The sequence below is a fragment of the Taeniopygia guttata genome, chromosome 4 (assembly GCF_048771995.1).
Source record: "Taeniopygia guttata chromosome 4, bTaeGut7.mat, whole genome shotgun sequence".
Taxonomy (NCBI): domain Eukaryota; kingdom Metazoa; phylum Chordata; class Aves; order Passeriformes; family Estrildidae; genus Taeniopygia; species Taeniopygia guttata.
Window position 1 is genome coordinate 31,740,005 of NC_133028.1, and position 13,230 is coordinate 31,753,234.

General features: G+C 42.5%; 1 protein-coding gene across 3 annotated transcripts in view; it reads left to right on the forward strand.

Moving 5' to 3' along the window:
* Positions 1-225: 225 nt before the first annotated feature.
* The window catches only part of ACSL1 (acyl-CoA synthetase long chain family member 1), a 37,904-nt gene continuing 24,899 nt past the window's right edge, over positions 226-13,230 (forward strand). Inside the window, exons 1-2 of one of the 3 annotated variants that reach the window (XM_030271250.4) lie at positions 226-356; positions 8,936-9,163. In XM_030271250.4, coding sequence (XP_030127110.3) covers positions 8,969-9,163 — 195 coding nt within the window. In that variant the 5' untranslated portion in view covers positions 226-356; positions 8,936-8,968. Of the gene's footprint in view, positions 357-437; positions 834-910; positions 998-8,935; positions 9,164-13,230 lie in introns of those variants that run through there. The other 2 variants (XM_030271252.4, XM_030271251.4) reach the window with 2 other exon arrangements.

The window sequence follows — 13,230 nt, forward strand, 5'->3', positions numbered from 1 at the left end:
AAGAAAGCCCTTGCTTTGCAAGCTGTCACCTCAGACCTTTAAGGTATTAAGTGGCAGTAGTGCCAGCTCTCAGCGGCACTCCTCTCAGCTCCCTGCGCATCTGTCATTTGTGCCCCCGCAGTACAACATTTCCCCCGCCCTCCCGCGGGTTTGTGTGAGTTGCTGTGGGCAGGGGCAAGGGCAGGAGGGGAGGGACGGGGGACAGACACGGAGGAGGCCGAGCCGCAGCCCCGCCGGGCGGCGCGGGCGGGCGGAGGCGGGCTCGGCACACGCACACGCCGCTCCCGCCGTGCTCGGCTTAAATAGGGCGGCGCCGCGGAGGCGCGCACAGCCGTGCTCGCTGCTGCTGCCGGGAGGTGAGCGGGGTTCGGGGGCACTGCCGGGGCCGTCAGGAGCTCGCCACCGGGGGAGCTGGCTGGGCCTGCCGGAGCGGCCGCCGCGGGGCCGGGGCGCTCTGCGCGGCCGCTGTCACCGCGGGCCGGGCGGTCCCGTCCCATCCTGCCGTCGGTCCCTGTAGCCTGTGTTCGCGGGGCCACGGGGCTTTCCTTCCCGGCCCGCAGTGGGATCAGCGTCCCCCGGAGCCGGCTCGGCATCCCCTCACACAGAAGCCTTGAGGAAGGCGTAGCTGTCTGTGTCCGGCCTCCCCCGCGCTGCGGCAGCTCGGGCTGGCCGGGCATTGTTCGGCGCCGGCGCTGCCCTCCGGCTCGGCTCGGCTCGGCCTGGCGGGTGAGCGCTCGGCCGGGCCGGGCAGCAGGGAGCGGGGCTGGGCAGCGCGGGGCTGCCTGCTGATCCCGGGGCTTCACCTTCCTTTAGCTGCCGGACTTTGCCTTCAGGTAGGGTGTTCTTTCGGGCGTGAATGCGGCGTGTACTTGATGCAGCTTTTTTTTCTTCTTCCTTTAAAGCAGCTTAGAGTGCGTATGGAAATGCAGCGTGAGCCAAACTGGCCTAAAATGGAAGGTTGAGTGGCTTTGACTTCGTAGGCCTCTTCTGCTGCTAGGTAGGACTTGCAGTGCTAGGGCACCGAGCTTTAGCCTGGTTACCCGACGCTTTTGTTCTAGGATGCATACATTTCTTGTTCCTGTTGAACAGGAATTGCAACACTTGAAGCCATCTACATTTCTAAACGGCATGTCTGTGAGCTGTCTGGAGTATTAGGGACACCCTCTTGGACTATGTAATCTAAACGTGTGCCCCACTTGGGTTAGCATTCGAGATATGATGGTCAGGTTCTGTGATAGGAAAGAGCAGACCTCATCCATGTGGTCTTAGTTTATTTCCTTTTCCATCTGCATTGCTTTACAGGAAATCATGCACTCTCCTGAGCCTGATCAGGAAAGTTTATTATTGTCTTTTTGCTTTGGAACATGCTCTCAATATCACAAGCTGAGATTTCTCAGCCCCAGGATTTGGATCAGATTTCTTGTATCAAGAAATTGAATATAAGAGGGCATTGAGTTTACTGAAAAATACCTTTCTTTTCCTCTTGCAACAATAGCAATATTAATAATGCAAAAACTGATACATAGAGTTCCTCATGGACTCTTGCTGTTACTGCCTTTTTAAAGTTTAAGGATATGTAAGCTTGCTTGTATTGGGCTGGGGAAACGTTAGAAAGATGGCTGATGGAAAAAATCTAAAGCTTGTCATTACAAGTAGCTGTTGTGTGTTGTGTTATCAATTCAAGGTCTTAAATAAAAACAGCTTTAGCCTAGTCTGAGGATTGCATGATTATGATGGATTTACAAAGGTAGATTCTAAATTTGGTAGATGTTGTTTTCTACAACTTGGCCAACATGAGGTTGGAAGCAAGTCTTCAGGTTTTGAGAAGGAAACCCCTAAGTAGCCTTTTGCTTCAAGGACAAGTATAAGTTTATATTGGTAGAAAAAACAAAATCAGCAATTTTTAGTGGACGGCAAGACAACTTTGAAATATTTTTGTAGTTAAGTGACTTGCCTGTTTTTAGAGCAAAGTCTGTGTGGCTGGTTCTCCTATCTCTTTGCTTCACTAGGAAGGAATACTTCATGGGGTTTCTGGGAGGAGGCAGAGGTGGGTTATACCTTCCCTGTTTTATGTGTGTTGCTCTCCAGTGGGGCAGAGTAAAAGGTTTCTTTTCTTTTTCTTGTGCTTCCAAGATCTCTGCTATGCTAAATTAAAAGTTCAGATATGTTAAATATTTCACTATGGTGAGTGTAACCAGTGGTAACTCCCTAGAAATCTTTAAAAGTGAGAGGGGTGATGGTTTATTCATTGGTGAATGGTTTTGTGGAGGAGTTTACAATGCTGCGTGGCTCAGGGAAGCTCTGCTGTACAGCGTTGACCTTTACAGGCTGTAGGCTGAGCCCTGCCTGCGGATGTGGGGCTTGCATTTCCGCAGAGCCCACCTGACTCCTGAAACAAGGACACTTGATAGCATAAGGCTTCTGCCCTCTTGCTGCCTTTCGTGTTGAGAGTTACTCATCTACACAGGGTAAAATATGATTCCCTACCCCTGGCAGGGAGTTTGGAGCTAGATAATCTTTAAGGTCTTTTTCAAACCAAACCAAACCATTCTGTGATAGTAAAATACTTTTTTTGGTTAGGATTTAAATCTTCCTACTGGTAGTTTGCTCAAAACCGATTGAAAACAGCTTGCATGATTTTATAGAGACGTAGAGGAAAAATGGATTTTGCTTTTGTAGTTGAACTATAAGTGCTATAGCAGAAGTGCATGATGTCCCATTTCCAGAAGAGGATTTCTCCCTTGTTTTATGAATGACTGTTCTTGAACCCAGAGCTCTTAAGCTTTATAGTTTGATGCTGCATGTGCCATGTTTTGGAAATTTGACTTCTGCAGTCAGACTGCAATAATAGCCAGGTAAGTTTGAATTAGTTTCCTGGGAAAGCAAGAAGAATAAATGCTTACTATCACTGACTAAGAGTAGATGCAGGCATACTTTAATACCTGTGGTCAAAAGATTGTTCTGTTTGTCATACTATTTTTTGGGCTGCTGGTGTTGGGAAGTCACTCAGTGAACCAGTTGCTTCTCATAAGTACTTATTGATCTTCCAGTCTCAGCATGGTAAGGGTTATTTTTTTCTGTAACAACCTGCTGGATGTAAACCCTATCCAGTGCAGTGCAATGGGGCTTAGTGTGCCTGACTGAGGTTGCTTTCTGTGAGAGTTCAGGTACCAGAAGTATGAGTGAGAAACTCCTTCTCACAGAGTCTCAAGTATGCACTTAAACCATGTGTTAGCTTGATATTGCATACTGGGCTTTGTGAATAGTAGCCTTTTCCTGGGAGGAGTAGAATGGATAAGTTTGTATGATCTACTCAAGCTGAGTAGATCATACCGCAGAAAAAGCTGTTTGGTTCTGTAGGGTGGTTTTCATCTAAATTATGTTTGGAATGACACTAGATTGACAGAGTAGTGCCATGATGTACTTGCAAATCAGAGTTGCAGGGATACAATTCTAATGGATAACAGTGTAGGCTGAAAAATAAATATTTGTAGGCATCTTGTCTGGTTTTCGGAGATGAGAAACCAGTAAGACTGCTTAGTGCCATGTTGTGTATGTACAGGCATGGATTAAAGGTAACTTCAGTCGATCATGCTCTGAAAGGTTTTAGCGGTAAGTGTTGGTTTTCCTTTATATACAGAGTTACCAAATGTTGTTGGAGGACTATATTTGCACAAAAGGCATTGAGCAGATTCTTGTTATGTGTTTCAACTCCTGAACTTGAATAAACTCCAGTGACCTCACCAGTGTGCACTCAGATTTCTTACTGGACATCTCTGAGAGGCAAGAATCCAGGTGGAGTTCTACTTGATTGCAAGGGGACTGAGGCCAAATGTCTGAGGACAGGCCTGTAACTTTCCTTGTTGATATGAACAGAACCTTGACATGCCAGTTTCAGATCTTGTGCTCCTTAAAGGTTGCAGCAGAAGCCTTAACTTTGGACTTTATGGAGTAAGTCACTGTGTCCTAACTTATGGGTCTGAATCCAGCTTTGGTTCCCTCCAGTTCTGCCTTGTCCCAAATGAAGGAACAGAAACTGAACCAGTAGAGGCAACTTACCACCCCAGTGCATGATGCCCTGCTGAAAACCTGACTTAAGGAGCTGGAGAGGAGTTGGATGTGAGGTGTGAATATTAAGGACCTGGTGGTTCCTCCTGCCTGGGATGTGTTCCTTATTAACAGTTCTCTAGTTCTTTCCTCTTCACTCTTGCAGGAAGGTAAATATGGTACTGTTTAAAAAGGAAGGTTTATAGCTCTCATGCTTGGCTGGGTGAACAAGCTGATTTCTGGGTAAGATTTTGTTTTGTTTTCTTTAAGTTGGGGCGAGGCCAGGGTGGCAGTGAGGAGGTAATAGTAGTGGATTAAACAGTTCAGTGTATTTAGTTTGTTCAGACAAATCTTCTCTGGCTGAGGAGTCATATATGAGTCCTCATATATGACATGACATGTTGCACCACAGTAGGCATCTTGCTGTCCTGTTTGTTGTACAGAGCTTAAACTAGGATTTCTCCTTCAGGTATCAAATACCAAAGCTCCTTTGCTATATCTTGAAGGTGGTTATGGTTTGCTTGCTGGTTAGTTTGGCTATGTTACAGGTGTTTGCAAGACCTCAGTCAGATTCCCCTCTCACTGCAGGATGGGCAGAAAATCCTGTGAGGACTTGTAAGTAGTGTTTACAGTTTTGTGCTTAATGTGTAGTATTACATTAGTCCACCCTTTTCCCCAGTTGTGCTGTTGTGTTTCCTTCTGGGAGCTAATGGCTATCTGGTCGTTGAGACGAGAGTTGATCTAGTTGAGAAGTAGCATTGTGATTAATATAGAAAGGTGATGTTTGTCGGATCACCTCCCTTGTGACTGCCTGGCTAGTGTGGAAAGGGTTGTGGAAGCATGTTACCTAGGATAGGTTGGACTGACTCAAATTTAAGGTGATTGTCAATGCACTCTGAGATTAGGATTATGTATTCTATTCAGACAAAAGGATTTCTCGGGTTAATAGCCAAAGTTATTTGTTCTACCTGTTTTTTTATACATAATAAAGGGGCTAGAACATGATTCAGCACTTGTTCTTTCAAAGACTGAGTGGAGAAAGGCTTAAAGAAAAAATTAGATCCATGGGAGCTGTACAGTGTAACCTGTAAGAGTAAGAAAAAAACAGACTGCAGTGGCAGGTAGCTGTCAGGACAACTCAAAGGTATGTGGGTGGCTGGTTCCCTGTTTCAGCATATCATAATGAAAACATCTTAGTGCTATATTCCTCATAATAAGAGATAGGTGACTTGTCTTGTAGATTTCTCCTCCCTGCAAGAGGTTGTAGAAATAACATAGCCTGTTCTTTTACACCATGTGATGGACCTGTCTTTGTGGCAGTGCTAGTGTGTTGTTTATCTAAATATTAGAACAGAGAAAGAAAGGCCATTGGTTCTTGGGGTTGTTTTCTTTGCAAAACAGAAGCTGGTGGCTGCTCTCCTGTTCTCTTCTGTTGCACTCGAACGATGTCTGGCTATGGATAGACAATAGGCAGGCTGCTGCCCTCTGTAAATAGACCATTGTACGCCGAGAGTAGGAGCAGCAAAGAACGGCAGAGCCCTGCCAACTTGGGTCACTGCCTTGGGATACTGGCTGTGCTGTAAAGAATGAGTCTTGGGTGCTGCAGGGTGGGTGTGTGTATGTGAAGAAAGAGCTGGCTTTGTCTGAAACTTACAGAACTCCTTAGCTAAATTGATACAGTGAGTTCAGAGGGGTACCATTTTGGGCTGCACTGGGGGAACTGTTTCTCTGGAGGTGGTCAAGACAGATAATTGTCTCTGAAGCAGTTTTGCCTCATTACCCAAACTGCTTTCCCTCTGGTCCTTTAGAAAAAAAGACCAAAGTCTACTGATTGCATTGAGAAAAAAAAGTGCTTTTGACCTCAAATGTCAATTCTGCTCTTTCCCCCCATACGTGTCGCAAACTGAGTATTACAGACTGGTACAGTTCATTTGGCATCTCCTTCCTTTTGGTCTTCAGCTGTGTCTCACACTGTTTGAGTCTGTCCCTTGTGTTCCATATACTGCTTGGTAAGAAGGAATTGCACAACTAGAATTTGGAAAGAGAGCATGGCTTTTTTACTTGAGTGAGCAAACTTAGCTGGGTGCTTTCTTGAGGAAAAAACTGAAAGCTAGATGCAAGCTCCACTGTGAAGCTCTTTATCTCGGTGTGAAGGCTCTAAACCATTCTCCTTGGTCATGATAAAAACCCAGGATGTCTGATATTGGAGCATGAACCAACTAAATACTGAGATGACTTGAAGGCTGAAAGGCATTGAAGCCTCTTTTCTTGATGGGTATATTTGGATGCATATGTTAAGAATGCAAATTTATTGTCTTGGTTACACCTGGCTTTGCCCTAAATGCAGAAGATGAGCTCGTATGACTTAACAGATAGTGTTAAAGCTTTGAATTGCTTAGACTTGCAGAAAACTGTGTCTTTGTGTGGATGAGGCAGAAGGTATAATAAGATATTTTCTCAATATAAACATAAGCAGCAAAAAGTTTTATCACTGTATACCTGATAACTTGTGGTATAACTGCTCAAGAAAAGTTATATCTTGCAGGCTTCCCTAGAAACAACTGGTCAAGGAAATTAAAAGCAGAGGTGTGTATTTCTTCTTTGCCCAGGCTGAAATCATAGCTGATACTTGACTATAATGGGACTCTTGTGTGAATTAAATGATGTTTACTTCAGTTCTTGTTACCTGTAAAGGCATCGCAGCCTTTTGAGCAATTTAAATTACATTGCATGCCTAAATCATGGTGTGTGTGCAGGACACTTCATGACTAATGCAGACAGGAAAGCGGTTTTAAAAGTCAAAGGTGCTCATTGTGGAGCCTGAGGGAAGGGCTAAGATTGCTCTTAGCCATTAGCCACATCATAGACCCCCTTGTCTAGTTTCATAACATGGTGTCTGTGATAAATGTGAAATTAACTTTTTAACCTCAGACTTCCTTGTTGGTGTAAGAAGCTTTTTTATTCTTACTGTTCAACTGTGTATAGTAATACTTAAGAAGTAGTTTTCATGCCTGCAATGCTAATGAACATAATTAGGTACATAAAAAGCAATTGCATGTTGATTGTAACTGTTAAGTAAATGACTGATGCTTTTTTACAATAAGGAAGATTAAGAGCTTGTTTATATATTCAGTTCATCTCTACCTTCTGTTGCTACAGCCTGATGTGTTGTGGATTTTGATTATAGTTTGCTGTATATGGCTGTGCAAATAACAAAAAGGCATTTCTGTAGTGGCCCTGCACTGCCTGCCCAGGTGATGCAGCCCTGTGCCCTAAGGCTATACCAGAAGAGAAAAGTGTGGGGGAGGGAGAGGAGTGCCTGCTGGCTGGGGGTTACTCTGTGGTCTAGGACTGTTCCAGAGATGGAACTTTACTCCATCCTGACTGCCCCCATTCATGACCTTGCTTCAGCCTGTCCTGTTAACATTGTGAAAGCATGGGCCCTTTGGACTAATTTTATTACTATTTTGCTGTCTCTAGCAAATCTTGTCCAAATACTGGTTAGACTTCTTGTGAACTAGACTACCTTTCTATTGTTTGGTTGAATAACTGATTGCAGCAATAAGGGTTTCAAGGTCAGACTGTAAACTAGAGATTTTCCTGTAGAAATATGAAATGTTAACCGGGTATAGTTTGATCTTAAAACTTACAAATGTAATTCTGCACGTTTGGGTTTCAGAGTCTCACGTGTCACCATCCTGCAGTGGTGGCTCATTGCACAATATGATTGTAGCTGTCAGCTCCCTCTTTCGACATTCTCTAGGACCTTTGTTTAATTCTGTTGTCCGTAGGAAATGGCTAGGACCTAAATTACCTAGGTAGATGCATCTCTTTGCTCTTGAAGCGAGCGCTGCCGGCCGTGGCTGGGTGCGGGGCCGTGGCGCGGTGGGGTGAGCGCCGCGGGCCGGGCGCTGCCGCTGCCATTGGCCCCGCGCGGCCGCCTGCTCCCGCTCACCTCTCCCCTAGTGGGCATCGGCCGGGCCTTTGCATGTGACAGGCGTCCCGGGAGACCTTGGCTGTAGAGGAGAGCACCAGCTGAGCTGACTGCAATCCCTTCTTTTTTTTGCTGCAGCTGGTTCTTGCTGTGGAATATCCGTGTCAGTGAGTGCTGGCAGGGAGCAGCCTCTTCCAGCTCTTCTTCTGTGCGAACGTGACAAATCAAATGTGCTTCCTGTGCTTGATTATATTGCTGTGTGCTGCTGCCGTGGGCCTCGTTTGCCACTGCTTTAGTCTGCCTCATGATCAGAGATAAATTACTGGCATGGTGCTGGGAGAAATAGGAAACTTGCTAAGTACCATGGAGGAGCTATGGGAGGATGTTGGCTTTGAAAGCAGCTTGCTGTACTGACCTTTCTGTGCATGTCTGAAGGGAGAGTAGAAAAGAGTTTATTTTACTGCATTTAGGAAAGGAAAAATCATGCTCCTGCTATGCTCCTATAGGATTGGAATACTCTGTTACATGCAGGCGAGATAACATATGTCCCTGCCCTTCATTTCCCAGACTTTCCTCCTTGATGACTAACTGTTTAAACAGTCTTAAAGTACATCTACTCTGCAAATACCTATTTTACTTTTGTGAAATTCTCTCCTTTAACAAAAAAGTCTGTCTTGTTTTAAAATTTGAGTGCAGTCTCTGTTGAAAGCAATACTAAAACCCTGAAGAAATTCCCTCTTCTCATCCCCATCTATTTTTCTAGAGTATGAACTAATAATTGCTTGCTTACTTAATTGCAGCACGGATGTCTAAAGATATTGCCTGCCTAGTGGCAGATTAAGTTCTTTTGACACTGCGAAGCCAGTAGGACAAAGCATACATTGCTATCCTACAGCAACAGTGATTCAAAAGCAGATTTCAGATTTTTTGTACAACTTTTTTTCATACCAACAGATTCCAGCATTGGAACAACTGCACTGAACTGCAATGCAAGCACATGAGTTGTTCAGATACCTACGAATGCCAGAACTTGGGGATGTCAGACAGTATGTGCGCACCCTTCCGACAAATACGCTGATGGGCTTTGGTGCTTTTGCAGCTCTCACAACCTACTGGTATGCAACAAGACCAAAAGCAATAAAACCACCATGTGATTTAGCAATGCAGTCTGTGGAAATAGAGGTAAGCGCCACTTGATGGATGCGGTAGTTCACTGAAATTTGAACCCTGAATGCAGCACTGAGAGTGACCAAACACTTGATTTACATTAGGGTGTTTCTAAACCTGTAGTGTGGGGAGAATGCATTTCTGAAATGTGGCTTGAACTCATTATTTTGTCTTTCTGAGTTTGAAAATCAACTTGAGGCCTGAGGAAATAACTATCACAGAAGAAGACTCTGCTGGGGCTACTGAGCTGATCTCACTAGTGACAAAACTTGTTTATATTAGAATTGGCACAGTGTAGTTTTCAATTCCTGGCTGCATGACGACCTATTAAATTAGGTCCTGGGGTCAGAGTATGTATACTGGTATATACTGATTAGGCTAATAACTCTTCTGTTATTTATAATGTATAATGGCTGTCACATGAGACTTTATATTGTGTTACAAGCATGAGGAGGGTACTAATTGTCTTCAGATGATCTGTGGAAAGAAATGTTAATCTGCCAAGAGATCCCAGCCATAGAGTAAGTTAAAATTAAACCAGCCACCTGCTAAACTCTGGATTTTAGCTTAGCTTTTGTCTTACACTTTTTAGAAGCAGAGTTACTTTTAGGTGGTGGCTTTTAAAAGGTGACGTCAAATAGAAAAAGAGTCTGAGTGGGAGAAACTGTTGCTTTGTGAACAAATATAGACAACAGATTGCAAGGCTTGTGGTTTTTTTGGGGTTGTGGTTTTATTGATTCTCTTGCTCACTACAGAGTCATTCTTTCAAGAGTGTTCTCTTTCTTCAGGATAGACAAGGTGTTTTCTCCTTTTGAAATAAGAGGAATTTTGGAAGGTTGTGATCTTTAAGGGAGATACTTACAAAGTGTAGAATTGTAAAGCTGAGAGCTTCTTGCCTTACTGATGATAGTCAGAGACTACTACTATAGATTTATATATATACACTTGGAACTGAAGTCTCCCTTTACACTACATTCTTCTGTGTTGATAGACTGCATCTAGTTGTCTTGCATTAAATGAATTAACATGACTCTTGTGCTTAAGAGCAGATGTGACTACAAACTGATGTAAACAAATGTGGCAGAGTTTGAAACGTACAGTAGGTCAGCTTCATGAACTCTAGCAAACTCCTGTCATTACTTCAAATTGGGCACTTTTTTCAATGTTTCATACTGTTGAGATTGAAGAATGACACATTAGTTGGCCCCTTCATTCACAGTTTATTTCCTAATCTTAGTGAAGCATACAGCAAGTTTATGGACACATCATGTTACTGTAGCAAATAGTGGTCTGCTACTAGAAGTATGCAAAAGGGAAACAAAAAAAATGCAGTTGCAGTGTGATAATTACCAAAAGAACACCTACGTTCAAGCTACATGTAGAGTAAGGATCTAGAAGTTAGATGTCACTTCTTGGTGAGTTTTTCTAAGTCTGTTAGCAGATGTGTAGACAACGGATAGAATAGTCTTGTAAACCAGCACATCTTGGCTGCTGGAATGAGCTAGCAGTGCAAGTTTTCTGGCTGTGGAGTGCCTTATTAGGCAGTGTAGACTTCAGATTTTTGGGGGGCATTGCATTTTAAGATGGTAAGACGGTAGCTTTTAGCTGTCCATAATCCCATGACAAATGCTTGTTTGCTTGAGACTCTTGACAGCAATCTCAGTTCACTCCCTTTACTTCTTCAAGTTAAATTACTTGTCATTGTTGGATTCTGAGATTGAAATAATTGTTTGCTTATGAGACTTCACTAAGCTACTTAATGCATCATTGATCTAATTACACTAATTGGCTCTGATCAGAGCAAGATAGTGATAACAGTATTATTTTTCACTGCCTCTTTAGAAAATGTTTTAATGGGCTAAATACTAATAAGACTTAAATGAAAAACAACTGACTGTGTTAGCATGTTGTAGTGATAAGAGCTCAAACTTAGAGAACATCTTGAGTAAGATCTGTCCAATTTTTTTTTTCATTAAGGGTTGTATCTAAACTATTAATAATGTTTAAAATGGTAAGCAAATGAGAATGTATGTTTTGAATCCAGTTTCAACTGTCTGTTGGAATTGCTACTCCTATAACAGTGACTTTATTACAGTGCTCAGGATTCAGGTTCTCACTTCATTTTGCTTAAAATTTAACTTCATATACTCAATTTTCTTATGTTAAGATGGGTTGTCACTTCTACAGGGAAAAAATAATCAAATACTGCTCTGAAATTGCCTAAACATTTTTTTCTTCCTGAATAATACAATTTTAAAAGGCCTGAGTGGTTGCTCCAAAAAAAGACATGGCAGAAGGCAATGCTTTTTTGCTACTATTTTACTATCTAGTCTACCTGTTCATTTACATAAGGAAACTTGAACTAGAAATAAACTTCTGCTTCTTACTTGTGACTTAACTTTGTTAGATGCCAAGGGAATAAGTGAGGTCCTTGACTGGAGTAGGGTTTCTACATGTTTTGATACCAGATCTTTATAACTTCATGTGGGAGAAAGAAGTCCTATTTACTGTTGTTCCAGGTCACTTCCCATCTCTCAAAAGTTTTGATTTGGTAGGCTAGCATCCCATGACCCATTTTAACAATCCCTGGATGAGCAAAAAGATTGCACACGGAGTGCAAAGAGTTACTGAAGTGGCTGGGATACATTGCACTAGACCAGGTTGCCTAGAGCCCCTATCAGCCTGGCCTTGAACACTTCCAGGGATGTCATCCACATCTGGATCTGTCTGCCTGTAGATTGCTTTCTTTTCATTGATGACTAACAGCTGAATAACTTTGGCTGCTGATTTTGTGTGCAGGTCTATGGCTGTCAAATATATTAAATCTTGCTTTAAAAACTTTTATTTGTCCCAACTTATGCTATGTAGAAGAATAGGATAGAAATAAATATTAAAATGTCAGTATTTTATAGAAGTAAGACTGGATTTGACTGGCATTTTTGTTCCCTTAAGAAAATATATTTGGATATGGAGAGAAGTATTCTGCTCATGACAACTTTAAGTCTTCTTACATTCTTCTGATACATTACCAGAATTCTAGCGTGTCTTATCTTTCAAGAATCACTTGATTACACATGTGCTTATCTCCCTATGAATGATCAGTTTTACGTGCTGTATGCTTACTTAGGGACTAGTGTGCTTAAACTTACATGGCTGGTTTGAAAACTCTGGTTTATACTACTTGCTGCTCAGAATAAGTATGTTGGTGACCTAAGCACCACTTGCTAGTATACTCTCCCCCTCAGGTACAGGGAAATTTCTCTTGTCTCTGAGGCACAGTGGAGTCTACAGTGTGTTCTGACATTACTGCTAATCCTAAGAAGCAAACTGATGGCTTGAACAAAAGTAGTTACTTTATATGACCTGATTAGGCCTTGGTAGAGTTATATATTGTTGTGGAATGCTCTGTTGTGGAATGCTCTGTTGTGGAATAAATCTGCTACCCTCAGATGCTTCTATTTTTAACCAGTGCTAAGGTTTTACTTAATGACTAGCACTTGATGTGCAGTAGGTTAATTTCCTGCAAATCCCTGAGCTCCTGCAATGGCTGCTTTACAAAAGTAACTAGAATCTGTTCTCAAATTAATCAGATTTTATTGCCTGGCTGCTTTTAATAAGAACACTTATTAAAACTGACAACCTTTTTGGCTGCTTATCCTTTTACTGGGCAGATCTGTTAGATGCCATCCAACTAACCTGTGTGAAGTCAGCCAAACATTCCAGTCCTGGGACTGAGATACTCAGATCATTGGTAATGAACAATGATTTTCAAACAAGTTTGCTGCAAACAGAACTTTCCCTCATATTGTACAAACATTCTGGATAAAAGACCATTTGGACTATGTCTTAAAATAGCAGTTCGTGCTGCTTTCAAGCAAAATGTAGGTGAGTTCTATTGCTTAGTAGATGAGTAAGTTTATACCTTGCATTATGCTCCTGGTTTGACCTTCAACATGTCTGGGAGTATTTCACTTCATCAATAATGTTGAAGTCCTTATTGCCTTCACACTGGGTGTTTTTCAGAAAAACAGCTGTGTGTTTTTCAGAAAAAACTTATTCTCTAAGACGTTTGAAAATCCAGT